This window comes from Vespa mandarinia, chromosome 24, assembly GCF_050613455.1.
Source record: "Vespa mandarinia isolate Hongniang chromosome 24, ASM5061345v1, whole genome shotgun sequence".
Classification (NCBI taxonomy): domain Eukaryota; kingdom Metazoa; phylum Arthropoda; class Insecta; order Hymenoptera; family Vespidae; genus Vespa; species Vespa mandarinia.
In genome coordinates, this window is record NC_140833.1 from 3,242,913 (window position 1) to 3,262,007 (window position 19,095).

Below are 19,095 nucleotides of genomic sequence, written 5' to 3' on the forward strand. Positions count from 1 at the left end.
TTGAACGGTTAACCTCATTTTTTTTTTTTCTTTTTATTTTTTTTCGAACACGGCACGTGCCATTAACTTTTCTTTTCCGTGACCTAAGAGGAAGAAAGAGATGAGGAGATGAGAGAGAGAGAAGGAGAGAAGTGGAGGAGGGGAGTAATCCTCCCACGATAACCAGAAGAGTGGTGAGAAGAGGGTAAGCAGGTTGATCGGATGGGGTGGTTGGTCGAGAGAAATCGTGGTAGAGAGGAGAGTGGAGTAGTTTCGCGATAGATGGATAGATGAAGAGTTCTTCGAAAATGTTGTTTGAGAAAAGTTCAACTTAGGAAAGTTTTTCCGACACTGGGAGGAACGTTCAGGATCGTATATTTTCCACGGTCGATTCTGTTAATTTAGAATTGGAAAGTAAGTACTTACTACCGTGGAAAATCTCCTCCCCTAACTTACTTTTCTCTTTTGGTAGAAAAGAGAGAGAAAGGGGGAAAGGAGTGGAGTACAAGGTGGGGTTAACTTAACGGGATGAAAGGAGAAAGGTGGAGAGATGGTTAGTGGTGGAAAGGGTGGAAGAGAGAGAGAGAGAGAGAGGAGAAAATAGGATGGGAAGGGGCGAAAGTCTCCTCGATGAAACGAACTTCGAAGGTTTCGCTTTTCCTCTCTTAATTATTCCAACCGTTAACTGTAATTTGTTCGAGAGAGAGAGAGAGAGAGAGAGGGAATCCAGTCATTTCAAATCTTGCAATATGGACGATAAAAGATCGTAAAAATTAATACGGTTAAACGAAATCATAGGAAAACATTTTACGTGAAACTTGATAATAAATATCAAAGGGATTCTTTAGGAAACTATATTCTTATTTCTATATATATATATATATATATATATATATATATTTTTCTTTTCTCTCTCGAACTTTGATGTACTTTGATTGAACTTAATATATTGAACTTAAATAAGTAAGTACGTATTTATCTACAGTCAATTATTTTTATATTATTTTCATTGGATCGCGAAATTATGAACACGTTTTAGCATCATTATTTTATTCTCATTTATATATAAAATTATTTATAATATATATATATATATATATATATATATATATATATATAAATAATTGTTTATACTCCTCTCTCTCTCGTCAATGACCTTCAACCCTCCACTCTCTCATTTATATATATACATCGTATATATATAATTTATAGACCATATAATTGTTATTATATGCAAGTGTTGAGATAGCGATTATCGTAATAATTATTATATCCTCATTTTAATGTTTTCAAATTTTTTTTTTTTTTTTATTTTTCTTTTTCTTTTCTACGTACTACATTCACGATAATAACCGGAGGACTACCCCGTACATACATACGTACATACATAAGTATGTGATACTCAACGTAGGTATTATAAACACATACGCATATAGTTACATACATAGCATCATAACCATGTACGTATGTAGATACGCGTGAAACGGTCAGAGGTTTATACACGGTGTCTCTCTGTTTAACGATGTAATTCGTAGTTACCGATAACGACCACCCTTACGCAACGTTTCTCAAGAGTGCCGGCAATTAGGGTAATTGCATTCCGTGTAGAACGGCGAAGAAGGCGAGGTGAAGTAGTAGTAGTAGTAGTAGTAGTAGTAGTAGTAGTAGTAGTAGTAGTAGTAGAAGAAGAAGAAGGATAAGGATGAAAAGAGAAGAGAAGTAAAGGAGGAGGCCGAACTCGGAATGATTTGCAAGTCAAACTCGTGTGCCTGTCTCGATTCGGCACGGTAAGAAGAGATGGCGGAAGAAAGAGAGAGAAAGAGAAAGAGGATAACGAAAATCAAGAGAAAGAGAAAGGGAGGGATCGTAGATTGAACGAAGTCTGCTGGAAAATCCGCGAACCGGCTCGTGTTTTCTAATGAGCAAAGAGAGATGAAAAGAGTAAAAGAAAGAGAGAGAGAGAGAGAGAGAGAGAAACTACCAATCCGCTCACATCTTCTTCCGCGTCTAAAAAGCTACACCGCAAATTATTCCTCCGTCCGGCCATTACGAAACGGATGATCCTTCGATTTCCACTCTACCGATATTCTCTCTCTCTCTCTCTCTCTCTCTCTCTCTCTCTGCTTAGTCTCTTTCTCCGTGTAATCCCTCTCATGACTTTTTTCCTCTCTTCTTATTTGAACGAGAACAGAAGAGACTCGTCAACTTTTATTCGTCCGTCACTGACTTCTTCTTTTTCTTCTTTCTCTTCACTCTTCTTATTTCTTCTTTTTTCTTTTTTCTTTTTCGATCCAGTCTCGGATAATTAAGAATCGTTAACGGGGTCGAAAGTCCGAAGGGTGGTTTGAATGATTTCCCTTCTTTCTTTTATTCTTCAGTGTTCACCTCAGTCTCTCTCTCTCTCTCTCACTCTATCTCTGTACATCCGTGACCTTGACGATGAAAAGAAATGAAGAAAGAAAAAAGGAATTTAAAATTCCCGCGCTGGCCATTCTTCGAGCACGATCTCTCCGATTCCTCCTCCTCCTCCTCCTCCTCCTCTTCATCCTTTCCTCGGTCCATTCCTCCCTTCCCACCCCTCTCTCTCTCCCTGCCAGCTCAGACCATCCTCGCAGAAGAACCCGAGTCGAAGTCCTGCGGCCTTTGGAGCCATTTTTAAATTCTCACTGCCATTAACGAGGCACCAACGTTGGTTTCCTTCTCTTCCTCACTCTCGTCTCCTTTGTACCATTTTATACTCTCTCTTCTCTCTCTCTCTCTCTCTCTCTCTCTCTCTCTCTCTCTCTCTCTCTTTCTCCTTCTCTCTCTTTCTCTTTAGTTGCCGACATCTTTGGTGCCCAGGCGGCTCGTCAAAGAAGGGCGAGTAGAAGAGAAGAGACAAAGGGAGGGGTTAGAGGGAGAAACCGGTTTTTAAAAGGGCTCCTCCGTAATTATTTCCTCCCTCCGTAGAATAAGAGAGAGAGAGAGAGAGAGAGAGAGAGAGAGAGAGAGAGAGAGAGAGAGAGAGAGAGGAAAAAAAGAGAGTAAGGGCGAACGAAGCGACCGCGGAAACTTTGATCAATACGTACTCTTCCACTTTCAGACTTCGCTACTACAGACCATTTTTTGTTCTCCTTTTTATTATTATTATTATCTTTTTTTTGTTTCTTTTTTATTTTCTTTTTTATTCTTCTCTTACTTTTCTTCTCCTTTTTTCCCTTTTTTCTTTTTGCTTGCTTATTTGTTTGTTTATTCATAGACGACGAAAATATTATTCTCATCGAACGTAAATCAAAGTTAATGGAAGTTGTAATATATTAATACGTAATATAAATACCAGCTATTTATATATTTGATTTTACCTCGGTGATAATAATGATTACATTGAGATAATCCGATCTAATGAAATAGTCGCAAAAGTCAATTCGATTCAATAATTCATTTTTCTTCTTCTTTGAAATATCGCATTTTCAATCAAAAATATATTTATCGGTTGAACTATTTCGATCGTATATTCAAAATCGAAGTAACGCGACACCTGCCTCGTGACCCCGCACCCTCCTTCTTCCTAATTTCATTCTCCCTATCCAGGGATATTGTTATCGAAAACTTTTCCAATGGAAATTCGCATATTAAAAGAGATAATAAATAATGCAAATGTTCTTTCAAGAATATCCTTAAATCTTCACGATCCATTTTATATTCGATGTTTAAAATACCAAGTAATAATAACGTTTCTTTCGAGTTCAGCGATAATGTTATCGCTGTTACTCACAATCAGATTGTTTTAAAGATTAACGCAATTAAAAATTTGTTTGTTCTTCCTATAAAACGATAAATATTGCAATTTCTATCGAGAACATTCGCGTAATCAATGTTAAAAGGAAAAAACAAGAAAAAAAATACTTTTTAATACACCTGGCTTAACCTCAATGATAAAATGTTATCATAGTACTCTAATCAAATCGTATATAAAAAATATCGACGCAATTAATCATTTGCTTTTTTTCTTTTTTTCTTGTCTTTTTTTTCTTTTTTTTTTTCTTTTTTTTTTCTTTTTTTTTTTATATTAAATACTGCAGTTTTTGTTAATTAATATCGACGATCTTTCAACGTAATCAATTTTAAAGGAACAATAATCGATACAATTGGATTTATAATATCAATGATAGATGTTATCACGATAAATCTAATCGTATCGTTTTAAAGATTGAAAGCAATTTATTATTTATTCAACACATGTTAACTTTTCGAGTATCACAAATTGTAGATTATATATATATATATATAATATATATATATATATATATATATTTATATATATATACACATAACGATATCATAATTCAATGACCTTTGCTCATTGCATATTAAGTTTCGCGACGACAACAATAGAATAATGTCGAGTTAGATATCCACTGATTAGAGAGCGGGCAATGTATAATAGGAGAATTCCAATACGATTAAGAACGTCAGATAATTCGAGCTCTCGAAGCTCGTCGACGAATCGAATATTAAAAGCAAATTTATCTCTCTCTCTCTCTCTCTCTCTCTCTCTCTCTCTCTCTCTCTCTCCCTCTCTCTCTCTCTCGTCTATTTTCATCCAGCATCGTCCAAAATCTCATTTATATCACGGTTGAATTGATATAACCTGACGTACGATACGTCCATTCTTCCATCTATCGATTTTCAAATTGTCTCTCATATCGTACGATAATAATTTAACCTCACGCATGAATACGCAACGTGTGTGTATATATATGTCTCTATTTCTCGTTATCTTGCATTAGGATCTAGAAATAATATTAGAAGATAAATTCTCATATATTCTCTACGTTAATAACAATTATTCCTATCATATTATAAATGTGGTCACGCGAAATACCATTTTCTCATGTGCCATTAACCCAGAATAAGTTGAAGGGGAGAGGGAGGGATGTCACGCGTAGTGGGTTGAAAAAACGTTTGATCTTTTTCTTTTTTTGAATTTTTATTTTGTTCTTTTTTTCCTTTTCACCTTCCTTCCTTCCTCCTTTCGTTTCTTTCCTTCGTTTCTTACTGGCTGACTGACTGACTCATTTCTTGTACCTTGCCGAGGATGGAATTTTAAGACACGAAACGAGATTTAACCTTGAGGTGCTACGTCGACTCTCCCTTGACCGGAGCTCTCGTAGTATAGAGTTTCTCTCTCTCTCTCTCTCTTTCTCTCTCTCTCTCTACCTACCTATGGGTTAGAACGGAGAAGGGAAGACGAGAAAAAAAGAAGAGGTGGTGCTGAAGGAGGGGGTAAGAGTGGTGGTGGTGGCGATGGCGGTGGTACGTTGAGAGGGTTCGACTTGGCCTCGAGGGAGACCACGACCGTATGACGTACATCCTCTCTTCCCTCTTCTTTTCTCTTCTCTCTCTCTCTCTCTCTCTCTCTCTCTCTCTCTCTTTCTCTCTTCTCTCTCTCTTTCTCTTCTTCTTCTTCTTATTTCTTTCTCTTCTTTGTATCTTCTTCTTTCTTGTTTCTTCTTCTTCTTTCTTCTGTGTTATACAACTCGTTTATAAATTCTCCGCTAGATTAGCGACTCGATCGATCTGCCTTATTCCAGGAAGTGTAATCGATCGGACGACGTAATTGCGCGATGAACCTTTTCGTGTAACGATCACAGTGGGATAAAAAAAGAAATGAGAGGATTGGGGAGGGGGGTGAGGAGGAGGTGGGTAAAAAGGAGAAAGAGAGAGAGAAAGAAGGCACGTATCGTCTCGACGAGATGAGAATTCTGGGTTGCGTTGTCGTCGTCGTCGTCGTCGTCGTCGTCGTCGTCGTCGTCGTCCTCGTCCTCGTCGTCGTGATCGTCGTCGTCGGCATCGTGAAATAAGAGAGCTTGGGCGCAAGGTCGAATCGGGGCCAGGGGAAAGATAAAAAGAGAAAGAGAGGGAGAGAGAAAAGGAGAGAGATCGTTAAAGCTATATTTCTCTCTCTCTCTCTCTCTCTCTCTCTCTCTCTCTCTCTCTCTCTCTCGAAACTCTTCGTAGCCATGCGAAAAGAGCATCGAAGAGTTGCATCCTTTCGAAAGGTGCATTCAGAAAAAGAAAGAGAAAGAGAGAGAAAAAGAAAGAGATAGCTTCTCGACCTCTTCCACTTCTACTTCTTCTACTTTGTCTTCTTTTTATTTATTTTTTTTTTGTTTCATTTTCTTTTTCTTTTATTCTTTTTTTTTTTATTTTTTGTATCACGATCGATCGGATCTCGTGGGCGGTCAGGATCCGGTCCGTTGGAGAAAACGATTCGTCGAAAGCGAGATCCACGAAAAAGAAGAAGAAGAAGAAGAAGATGTAGAAGAAGAAAGGAAAAAAGAAACAGCTATCCTCTCTCTTTCTCTACGTTCTTTCATCTCGTGTTCTCGCTCGTGTACGATTTCTGGAGAACTTAAATTTTCACTCGATTTACGTAGCTTCCTTTATATATATATATTAAAAATTATATGAAATCGGCAAAAAAAAAAGTATGACGATCTGACATCACAATGCTATGATAAAACTTATCATCGCGTAAAAAGCAACTGTCATCTTCATCGATTACTATCGTAGATAGTAATAATAAACCCTTTAATGCGATTGCATTATCTACTAGCGACGCATTGATTTCCAAGAGAAAATTGTCTTATCATTTTCTTTCTCTCTTTTTCTTTTTTCAATATTTTTTTTCATTTCTTTTTTTTTTTTTTTTTTTTTTTCTTCTCATACTGATCGTTAGATAAAAACGTAAAGCATACTTCGTGTCGAATAAAATTTTATGCGTTCGTTGTCGCAGCCATCATTTTGTCCATACGCACGTGCATATAAATATGTTGTATATATATATATATATATATATATATATATCGTTTACAGCACGATAGTGTTTCATGGGTTACGATTGGACTTTCGAAAAACGAAAGCGTTTGTCGGACGAAATAAAATCAAATGCAATAAATAAATTAATAAATGAATATTAAACAAAAAAGAAAAAAAAAAAAGATAAAAGAGAAGATAGAATCCTAGCTCGATCGTGTTACGATAATAGCACCTCGTGTAAATACGATCGTTTCGTGCCACTATCGTTCAGCAGTGGAATATCACCGACGTTTTCAGGCTATCACCAGTTCCGCTTTAACTTTAATCCCTGAAAAGCACGATAGCGGATACCCCTTTTTATCCGAGCCAGGCCTGTTACACCAAACGACCGTATATCTCGTGAAACAAGAGAGAGAGAGAGAGAGAGAGAGAGGATCAAAGCTCTCGTCAGTATCCGTTACCGATTACAACGACTTTATGCCGCCATTGCCATCGCCGTTATAAGGCGTCCGATCTGGCATCGAATAACGCGAAAAGTACTTAGTTACTTACTTTCGACGTCGTTGGATTTACTAAAATCTACTATCTCGTTGTTTACGTCGTCTTTTTTTTTCTTTTTCTTTTTTTGTTTCTCTTTTTTCTTTTACTTTTTTGTTTTTTTTTTTTTTCCCATATACAAGAGATTAGGTCAAATTGATACACTGAAATTATTCGGACACTGTGCAAGTGTGTATAGGTAACACGATTGGTGATTAGATGTTTAAAATTTATTGTTTATTTATTTCTTTATTTATTTATTTAATTAATTTATCACGATAGATCATCGTACGTTTTTCTGTAACGTGACAATAGCAATTTTTATTTAATCACTTTCGTTCTTATTAAGAGAAGAAAATAAATATTCCTGTCGTTGCTTCCACGAGATTCCATATAAAGCTATATCTCGAACTAGTTTGAGTTATTTCAAAAAATTAAATAATTTTAATCTTGTTATTTTGTTCATGCATTCCACATTCTTTTTTTTTTTTTTTCTTTATTTTTCCAATTTTTTTTATTCAATCTTTTTTACGCAGATATTTTCATATTAATGACATCCTCTGGGAGGGAGGGAGGGATAGGGGGCGGTAGATTGATTGCGTTTTCTCTGGGGGAGCATATTGATAAAGCTTATCAATTAAGAAGAAAAAAATAAAGAGAGAAGTGAAGGCCAATGATAGGTAGCAGTAAAAAAAAAAAGTATGAAGAAGAAAATCAATTTAAAAAAAAAATAAAAAATAAAAAATCCAATGATAACCTGCACGTTACTGAATGTACGATGAAAATGATTTATTATCGAAATTCGTGCCCGACGAAATGGAATTAATTAAACGAATATCTTTTTAAAGGCAAACAAAGATTCTCATAAAATTCGACAAATTTAATAATTATTATTAATCATACGTGCATTAATCGTCAAGTCATATTTGTGAAAGAGATTAGTTTTATGAGCGCGTTTTTTTTTTTTTTTTTTTTTTTTTTTTTTTTTTTTAATTAAATTGAAATAAATATGTTACACTTATTTGTAAATACATAATGTTCTTTATGCCACAAGAAAGTTTATTATCGAGAAATATTAGCACATCTTCGAGTTGTTTGCAAAGTGCATTGTAAACAGTTTTTTTTTTTTTTTTCTTTTTACTTGTGACGTTTCGATAAATAAATGAATATTTATATAGTAGTGTTAATTTGCAATCAAAGTCATACGTAATAAAAATAAAAAAAAAAAAAAAAAAAATAAGAAAAAGGAAAAGAAAAATTTGCTGTTACTCGTATCAATCGCGAGATAATTCATGCTACATTCTATACAAATATATTATTTACGAATCAAAGACATCGTTTATTTTGACGAGTCGAAGGTCACTGATCTTCTTCGACGTAATCGACTACAGAATAATTACGTAATGCGACGATTGTTTTTCAAAATCGTAAAGACATGAAAAAATCAATTTACTTTGCCTTAATACTGAAGACATCAATTATCTCGTAAACGGCACAATAGTAATACCTTTTTTCCTCTTTCTTTTTTTTTTTCAACTAGATACGATTTATCGCTGTTGTATGAATATGTATGAAAATGGCTGTTCATTAAAAAAAGAAAAATGTTGACCTTTGTAATTCGAAAAGGTCACGAATAAATGAAAAGAAAAAAAAAAAGGAATTTTTACGTGCACTCTATTGTAAATTGGCTTAGAAACGTGACAAATTTCTCTAAATAAATGTTCTCGTACGTCTGTGTATGATGTAAAATACATATTCACGTGATCTCTCGGACACGTGATTCTTTCAAAAACATGCCACATTATTTCCAATTTTTTTTACATTCTCATTAATTCGTATCTATCTTTATTTTTCTTTCTTTTTTTTTCTTTTTTTTTTTTCTTTTTTTTTCTTCGCGCGTATAATAAAAAAATAACGTATTATAAATGTCAAGATTATTATCTTATTGATCAGTCCAATAATATATATAAAATATCAGCGATTCAAAAAATTCTTATTCGCGTTGAATATTAAAAATGTCAAAGCTATTTATTCGCTTCATTGTTTATCAAGATTCATCGGATTAACAATTCAATGTCGGATTCATTTAAATATCACATGGGCATTATCATTTCCGTTCTAGTTATTCTTTTTTCTTTCTTTCTTTTTTTCCTTTATCTTTTTCTTTGTCCCTCAGTCTAGCATAGAATATAGATATCAAATCAATTTTGAATCGTCCTATCTAATCGATTTTCAACAGGCAATCACACTTTCGATTTGGTCGCGAAAAATTACCTACAAGTTTTCGAAAGTGTGTCTCGGACCGTGAAATTATTTTAGAAAGTCCTCAACTACGATAATAATATAAATCGAAATATTTCTTACAAAACTCGTGAATTTGTATTGGCTTTTTTCCTTTTTCCTTTCCTTTTTTCTTTTCTTAATTTTTCTTTCTTAAAGTAAATGTTAGATTGTCAATTGAATCTAATGAATCCTCTTTCGAACATAGCTTCGCTGAAAAGAGAATACTGAAAAAAAAAAAAGAAAAAATAACATGTTCCTCATTCGGATATATGTATGTATAAAAATATTAGAAAAAATTCTACCACGATAAAACGATACATACGTAGTTTATACGCATAATCTATCTAATATAAAAACACGTTGACTTTCTTCTCGGTGATCACATTTACATAGTACTTTATTATTTTTTTCGTTCGATCGGTCACGTAGTTATATGCGCCACTTGAACTCAACGATCCCGTGTATGTAGGTACGTTGGTAAATATAGAACCAGGAGTGCCTATAAAGTAATGGCTATACAATAAAGTTATCGATCGTTCCACAAAAGAGAGAGAGAGAGAGACAAGGGACAAAGATAGAAAAGCTCTCTCTCTCTTTCTCTGTCTTTCTCTCGTACATACGTACTGACACATGCACACATACGCGCGCGTAGACACACAGAGACAAGAACAAACACGCACGCACTGACACTGACACATTGTATTTCCCGATCACATTATTTACGCGCGCTCGACGCGACAGTTTCTAGATTCCACACAGCACTCATACATATACATAACACATATATACGCCCATCGTCCATCGATCGAGGAAGAAACGAATCCCTTAGTCGTTTTAAACGAATACATTACCGACGTAATTATGCGACAGTATTATAACGAAGCTGAACGACGAAGGACGTTGAAATTGTAAAGGAGACGTTTTTCTTTTTCTTTCTTTCTTACTTTCTTTCGAAGAAAGAGGGGAGAGCCTTCTTTTTTTTTTTCTTTGTTCTTTTCTTTTCTTTTCTATTATATTCATATGTATATGTATTGTTGTCGAAGAAGAAAAAGATTCAAAGTTGGAGATTTTCGTTGATATGATGTTGATACCGAAGAAGAAACCTATTCCTCGGTTAAATTCGATAACTCTCGCGAATATTCGGTTATACTCGTGAACGTTCGTGAGACCTTCTCAAAGCGCGAAATGATCGACGGGTGTGTTCTACGATACCGTAAGTCTCATCGCGAATTCGACACGGCCACGTGCTCTTTCCTTATTTTTTTCTTTTCTTCCTCTATCTCTCTCTCTCTCTCTCTTTCCCCATCATTTTACCTTCTATTCTACCCTTCATTCTTATTCTCTTTTCGATTGATCCTATTTTCTTTTTGTTCTTTCTTTTCCTTTCTTGTGTCGAGTGATGTACGTGAAAAAGAAGGTTAGAAAATATAGATCGTAGATGTTAGTGAATTATTTTCTTGTGTTTCGTTGGAAATAAAGTAAAAAGAAAAAGTGCCGAGATATGGATAAAACGCTGATTTGAAAAAAATGATTTTCTTCCGAGATAAGTGCAAGGTGAGTATTATCAGTCGATGATAAACGGGATTACTCGGCGAAAAGGGCTCTTCGTTGAAGGCGAATGGACGACGTTGAGTCAGTCAACCACAGGTAATTCTCCTCGTAAAGCTCTTATAATGCCACTCGATTCGATTAAAGTCAGGGAGAAGCCACTCCGTGGACAAGCTTATCGCACGCCTACCGAAGATACGATTGACGGCTCGCCTTGTCTTTTATTATCTTGCATTTCTACACACATACTCATACGAATTACACGTATATACGTGTACGATGTTTACTGAAATCTTACGATACAATCGGAAATTTTTTTTAAAACGAAAATTAATTCCAAGTGAAAATAAAGGTTACTACGTGGTACGTCTTCGAAAGAGTCTCTCAGTGGTTCTCATTCACTCGAGGATTTATACAATACCATTTTAATATTATTCCAAGTGGAAATTACGATTTATAGGGACTTGTTGAGAGCATCGATGAGAAGCGACAGATGTTATCGATCGATAAGAACAATCATTAAACGACATTTCCAATAATCGAAAATACATACATAATCGTAAATAAGTATGTAGTAAGTTCGACGATCGCCGTAAGATGTAGAACAAAAGAGATTACAAATTCATTAACTCTTCTGGGAATAAGATAAATATAATAATGGTGCTGATAAAATCGTTTATATTCGAAGAAGTTAACGATAACGATTAACAAGAGATATATATAATCAAAGATATGACGTGGTCTGTCAACAACGAGGCGATTAAAGGCGTAGAATTTTTCGTGTTATTCGACATTTCGTTTGATAAAAATATATAAAAAGATATCGCAGATTGTACTTATGAATATATAGATAAGTAGATTGATTGCTAACGATATGATGTTTAACAGAAATGATTAGAATTCTTACTTAGATAATCAATAAACATATGATAAAAAAATATATATATATATATATATATATGTATTGTAGCTATGTGAACTTTATGCTATAAATTATTAATCAATATTACGATATACTATATATAAACTGTAAAGTATCCTACCATATAATTACACAGTATTACATAGTATATACTTTACAATACATTTCGTATTCATCTCGAAATATTCTAATAAATATAATATCGATCGATTAATAATGCATTATTCCATTAATTTTTATTATTTATAATCGTTCGTGTCTCTTATTTCTCATCTTTTCTCATATTTTCTTACATACATTCGTACGTAAGTACGTACGTATATAGAAAAGGTCTTGGAGGTGCCGAGAGAGAGAGAAGGCTCTTTTCGAGGAAATAATTGCGGAACACGAGCTAGCTGGCCCTCCGCACCGGCATTTAATGACGGTATTCACAACGCGTACTACGGACAGTCGTTATCCTCGATTTATGGGCCGGTCTGCTCTGAATCCTTATGCGGCGTTTGGCTAGCTGTGTAGTATAGGTATTGGTTGGATAGGGGTGCGGTGGAGAAAGAGAAAGAGGTGCTGATGGTGCTGGTGGAGGTAACTGTGAGAGTCCAGTATGGTCGTTAGTCTCCATTTAGAGTGGCGCCTCCATCGAGATCAATTTCAGTCGATCGTCATGGGGCCACGGTGCCACGGATAGAAACTCTCTCTCTCTCTCTCTCTTTCATCGTACACGTACACGCACACACATTTAGAGTTCCTCGACCCTTTTTTCCTACACCATATGGAATCTTCGTTCTTTGAAAATTCCTTTCGCTAGTTCATTATATACCGGTTTATCAAGATTTAACGTTATGGACATACGAGTTAGATATATAACAAATTACACTTGTTAGGTTGTTCGTTAAAATCTATGAACGTCAATAGAGCAAATTCTCTCTCTCTCTCTCTCACTCTACTTATCTATTTATTTATCTTTTTTTTTTTTCTTTGACTTACCTTTCACAGAATAGTAAAGAAATCATTGGCTCTTTTAAAACCGAACGTGCGAGACTCGACGCTTTAAATGCGCGTCTGGAATTCTTAACGAGATCGAAACTTTAATTACTGTTATCTCTATATCTCTCTCTTTCTCCCTCTCTTTCTTTTTCTTTCTTACACGTTCGTCGCAATATAAAGTGGTGTATGCCAGTCGAGCGCTCGTGAAACGCCTTGAACTCGAAAGTTCCAAGGACGAGCGAACTTGCTCGTTTTATTGACGACTCCCATAATCATCATCATCATGACCATCCGCATCCATATCACTATAACAGTTGCCCATTATAATGGGCGAATAATAATTCCGGCCGCCATTCTGTTTACATATTTTTTTTTTTTTTTTTTTTTTTTTTTTTAATCCTTCGATCATACCGTTCTTTTTTTCTACATTTCTTTTTTCGAGTTTGATATTTTCGTTTTGCTTTTATTTTTATTTTATATAATTTTTTCCTCTCTCTCTCTCTCTCTCTCTCTCTCTCTCTCTCTCTCTCTTTTTCAAGGGAGTCGTATGTAGTTTCCATAATATATGTGTATTTTACGATAAACTTTCCAAGGAGCGTAACGTGGTTACGTAATACCTCTCGGAATGCTCGGCTAATAATGGCATGAATATGTAACGCGTGCATGCCCCAGTATCGACACGTGCGCCTTATTTTTGTACATACGCGTATATCCCACATACATACATATGTACGTACTTACATATGCGGCAAACGAGCGAGAGAAAGAGACAGATAGATAGAGAGAGAAAGAGAGTAGTGGGAGAGGGGGTACGATCGAAGAACGATAGAAATTATTGAACACATACCTGTAACATACTTCTTCCTTGTGAGTTTCCCTTTCACCTAAATATTTGAACTTGCTAGACGATTTTAAATTAATTTTCTCGTTCTTTTCTTTTTCTTCTTGTTTTTTTTTTCTTTTTTTTTTTCCTTTCCTTTTCTTTTTCTTTATACTACTCAATCGTGCAAACAGTTAACAAATCTACACGCTCACTTACACGCGTATAGACCGTTTCTTTATCACCGTGACAGTCAGGCTATTAAATGTTCAGACATTTAAATGACATATAGAAACATAAAGACTTCGCTTGAATTATACTTAGAATTATTTCTTCGTATTAGAAAAGAAAAACCAAAAAGGAAAATAAATAAAAAAAATTGCAAGGATTAAACAAAATTGAAGGATTAAGAAAAAACGAAACAAAAAAAAAAGATTGAAAAAGTAAAATAAAAGAAACGAAAAGAATTGACCGGAGGAGTACTTCGAAAAATTGTAATGTAAAAGATAGGTGAGATAATACGAAAAAATTTCTTTTCCCCTTTTAATCGGAACGAAAATATTTACCGTCTTTCTTTCTTTCTCTCTCTATCTATTTATCTCTTTCTCTCTTTTTGAAAGAGGACGAGACTTCATTTAATTAGGCAACGTAAACATTTACCACGATATTCCTTTTCCTCCTTGTGCCCTCGCTCGCTCGCTCGTCATTGTTATTCCTTCTATCTTCTCCAGACTTTCTCGAGGGTTCAAGAGAAAATTTAACTCCGAGGTCCTTCGTCAGTATTAACGTTCCCTGTGTCTGCCAATGTTTAAGTTCACGTACATACGTACACATCTACGTAGCTAAGTACCTAAGTATTTAAGTACTTTACGCGTATCGCAACGAGTTTCTTTCGTTTCTCATTACTATAATAACGTGGAAATAAAAAAAAAAAAAAAAAAAAAAAAAAAAAAAAAATGAATGGTTTCGAATGAGACATACTCTTACGAGGAAGTATTTGTTGTATTAAAAGAGAAGGCGTGGCGTGGCTAGGGATGAGGGAATAGGAGTATTGTAAATGCGAAACGTATATAAACATAAAACCAAATGGATACCTCTATATTATTATAGATAAATATTCTTAATTTTATTTAATAATTATTATTTAAACGTAATCACATCGCAAATACTTTATGTTCTGATAATATCCTTGTTAAAACGACAATAATATTTTTTCTAATAATAATAAAAATAAAAACTTACGATCTAAATAAATATGTTATGGTAATCGTCGACGTGTTAAAAACATGACTTATAAATCGTAAGTTTACCTGTCTACATATCTATTCTATCTACGTACTTACGTATCTATGGTATATACGTATCATAAATAAATGTTAAACTCGTGCAGGAGGTGCATCAGAAAGGAGTTGTACGAATTTAGAACACGCAACCGCGTGTTCTAAGCAGTCAAAGCGTAACGTTCTCTCGTGTAGCGCCGCGATTAGACACGCCATAGACTTCTTAGAAACCGGTTTTCGCCATCCTCATTTCTACTTCCCTTTTTCTTTTTTCTTCTCTCTCTCACTCTCTTGGATTACCATCTCCATAATTTTTCTTTTTTTTTTTTTCCTTTTCTTTGCTTTTTCTTTTCTTTTTCCCTCCTTTGCAAATCGACTTTAAAGCGAACGAGTGAAACGGGAAATCGTTTGGTCCGGAGTGGGAGATATTGAACTTGCTGCTGGCAGAAGAAGAACAGTTTCCTTCCTCTTCGACACGACAATCCACGAACTTTCACCCTTACGTAACTTCCTGAAAATCTAATACCCTTTGTTCTTACTCAGATCAAACTTTGTGAATGAGTTGACTTTTTTATATTACAATACCATCGTGAAACGGGTCGGTCACACTCCTTTATCTTCGAGGTACATTATTATAGAGAAAATTATTAGTGGAAACTTTTTTCTTCTTTTTTTTTTTTTTTTTTTTTCCCTTTTGATCGTTGAATTTACTCGACGAGATAAAATAAATTTATCGTAAAAATTTTGCGCAATTTGTGTACGTCGTAAAACTGTTTTTTTTTCTTTTTTTTCTCTCTCTCTCTTTTTTTTTTTTTTTTTTTTTTTTTTTAATATCTTACGATTACTGTGTTTTCTTCTTCCTTCTTCTCTTCTCTTTTCTTTCTTTCTTTTTTCTTTCTTTTCTTTTTATTTTTTTTTTTTTTTTTTTTTTTTTTATTTTTACATCGAACGTCTCCAATTGGCCACTTTGCTCGACAATGTAGGGCAAAGCGGCCATCAAGCAGCCACTTGTTTTTTTTCTTCTTTTTTTTTTTTTTCGGGGAAAGTTAATGCAACAAAAACATAAGTTTACAAGAACATATATTATTTATGTTTCGAAGTATAATATTAACGAGAGAAATCTTGATAAATGAGGGCGGGAGATAGGATTGAAAGGAAAGATAAGAATAAAGAATTATTTATTTCTATTTTATAAAAAATATATATATATTTTTTTATTTTCTTTTTTTTTTTTTTCCAACGTTCATATAAATTTTTCCTGTTTCATTTAATACCAGACGCTGATGAAATAAAAGTTAGAGAGAAGAGGAGAAATGGATAAGGAGAGGAAGAAAAGAGGAGAGAAGGAATGGGAAAGGGAAACGGATGAAACTATCTGGAAGGGGTCAGTGACAATCGTTTTGTGTATATTCACGATAACGAAGACTCGGTCAGAACGTCCTCATTAGCGTAATTAAGTCGACCGATCCTACAGTGAATAGTATCTTTACCTCTCTCTCCCTCTGTCTTTTTTCTTCCTTCACGTTTCTCTAACATATGATGACAGAGAGAGAGAAAGAGAGAGAGACAGAGAGAGAGAGAGAGAGAGAGAGAGAGAGAGAGAGAGAGAGAAATAGAGAGAAAGTACATACTAGGAAAGAAGAGATTTAGCGTGTAAGTGAAAGAGGGAAGAAGAAGGACCCTCTCTGTTAGAATAGAGAGCGAGAGAGAGAAAAGCCTTCGGCACACTCACCGAGTCTCGGTGGTTCTCTCGAAGGCAACACAACCGGTTTACAAAGTTGGGTACGTTCGTCGTAACCGACTCTCTCAACGTGTCCACACATAGTCATTATACCTACGTCGAGCTCTCTATCTCTACTCTCTCTCTGCCTCCTTCCATCCCTCTCTCTCTCTCTCTCTCTCTCTCTCTCTTTCTCTCTCTCTCTCTCTATCTATCTATCTATCTATCTATCTATCTATCTATCTATCTATCTATCTATTCCATTACCCCTCTACCATCCTTCCTTCTATCCTTCCTCTATCTCTGTCTATCTTTGTATGCGTTCGTGGGCGTGTACGCACCAGTATTCGGAGTAGGGGACCTCGGGAGAGAGAGAGAGAGAGAGAGAGAGACGGATAGATAGGTATAATGAGAGAGAGAGGGAGGGAGGAAGGGAAGGGTAAGAGAGAACTGCGGCGGCCTAGCTTGTGACTACTTCTTGAATAATGCATGCCAGCCGCGAGCCCACGCCACGATACTATATACGAAGATGCCAGACAGGCTACTCGGAATTGTACGCTTGTATGTATCTATATGGGCACACGGACGGTGACGGTAAATGGAAAGAGAGTGAGAGCGAAAGAGAGAGGAGAGAGAGAGAGAGAGAGAGAGAGATACGGATAACTGATATGTGTTAGATTCTCTATACGAGTGCGTAGGCTTTGAATCGTCTATATGCAAGCACTAGTTTTGTGTTAGCAGCGTGTATGTGCAGCCGCGAGTGTGTGACTATGTACCTCATTTATCTATCTGTCTATCTATCCATCTATCCATCTATCTATCTATCCATTAGATACGAGTTGAACGTACAAGAGTTTGTGTATCGATACATATGTAAGCTTGTTATGTTTGCAAGAAAATGTTGTCAACAATGATGCAATTTTTTTTATGTATTTTTTAATCTCTCTGTCAAGCAACAAATTATAAATTATCATGAAATTCATGATGTCACGTAGGAATTTTAATTGTTCAACGATGAGACGATGATCGGGGTCGAATTTTTCAAATGAAGAAAAAAGAAAAAATGATTTATAAAAGAATAAAATCCCAACGGTAGTCTCTAGAAACAACACGAATAAAATTTGCAATTCGCGAAAGCGAGGTTAACTTCTCTCTAATAATCTCGAATCTCGTGGGAGCGAAACGATTCTCGCGTGTAACGGTGCATAAGGTAAAGGTATGCTTTCGCACTTTCTCGCGATTCGAGTCGAGCGATCATCATCGCATTTATCGTTCTCTTCCGTTCGAGAGTGTGAGCAAGATCAAAGCAAGTAAAAAAAGAAATAGAAAAATAAGAAGAAGAATAGTTTGTGAAAAGAAACTCTCCAAAGGAAGACTCGCTCTTCTTCGGTCATGCTATATCACATATATACACATACACATACACACACACACACACATAGAGAAAAACACATTTTCACCATATTTCACAAAAGAAATCTGATCGATCGATATCGAATTATTTATAATATTTTTTCTTCTGTATCAAGATGAAAGTCAATCGAAATTGATTATAATCTAAAATACAAATTTACATATTATTATTATTATTATTATAACTTCGTAATAATGTTATGATTTTAGTCTATAGAAATAATGTTATGGATTTAATCTAATGCATGGTTTTTTTTTCTCTCCTCTCTGTTCACAGGTAAGAAAATTATTCAGAATGATTCACCGAGCAAACTTTCGAACGAGACGGATGTCCGGCAAACGTCTCGTAAGTCACTTTAACGATCTTTTATCGAAAGTAAAGGAGAGTGATGGAGAGAGATAGGAGATAGATATAGATATAGCGATAGAGGACCTATGTATAATAGGATTTACATTTTGGAATGGTTCAGTAAAGACATCGTAGTCTCTCTCTCTCTCTCTCTCTCACAGCCTTGAAATAACTTGAGACTGCTCAACCTTATCGAATTTCGCCGATGATGCTGGTGCAAAGTGTAACAGTATATCTTCCGTGCATCATCGTTTCTAACTCAACCATTTCCTCTCTTCCTCCACCGTCACCACCATTACCATTTACCGCCCACGTTCCTCGGAGTCAGTGAAAAAAGATGCAAACCTTAGCTACTTTCAGTAACCGTCCAGGAAGCAACCGTCCAGTGGAGTCCGATAAAAAAAGAAGAGAAAAGAAAAAAAAAAAAGAAACCGACATTTTGCTTTATCAGGAACGAAA

At 35.3% G+C, this 19,095-nt stretch overlaps 1 protein-coding gene across 9 annotated transcripts in view; it reads left to right on the forward strand.

Moving 5' to 3' along the window:
- Window positions 1–19,095, forward strand: part of Kdm3 (Lysine demethylase 3) — a 238,756-nt gene that overhangs the window by 113,576 nt on the left and 106,085 nt on the right. For 7 of the 9 annotated variants that reach the window (XM_035868224.2, XM_085663769.1, XM_035868227.2 and 4 more), the window contains one exon: window positions 18,565–18,633. The exons of the other annotated variants lie outside the window; for them this stretch is intronic. In XM_035868224.2, coding sequence (XP_035724117.2) covers window positions 18,565–18,633 — 69 coding nt within the window. The remainder of the gene's footprint in view (window positions 1–18,564; window positions 18,634–19,095) is intronic. 9 annotated transcript variants of the gene reach the window in all.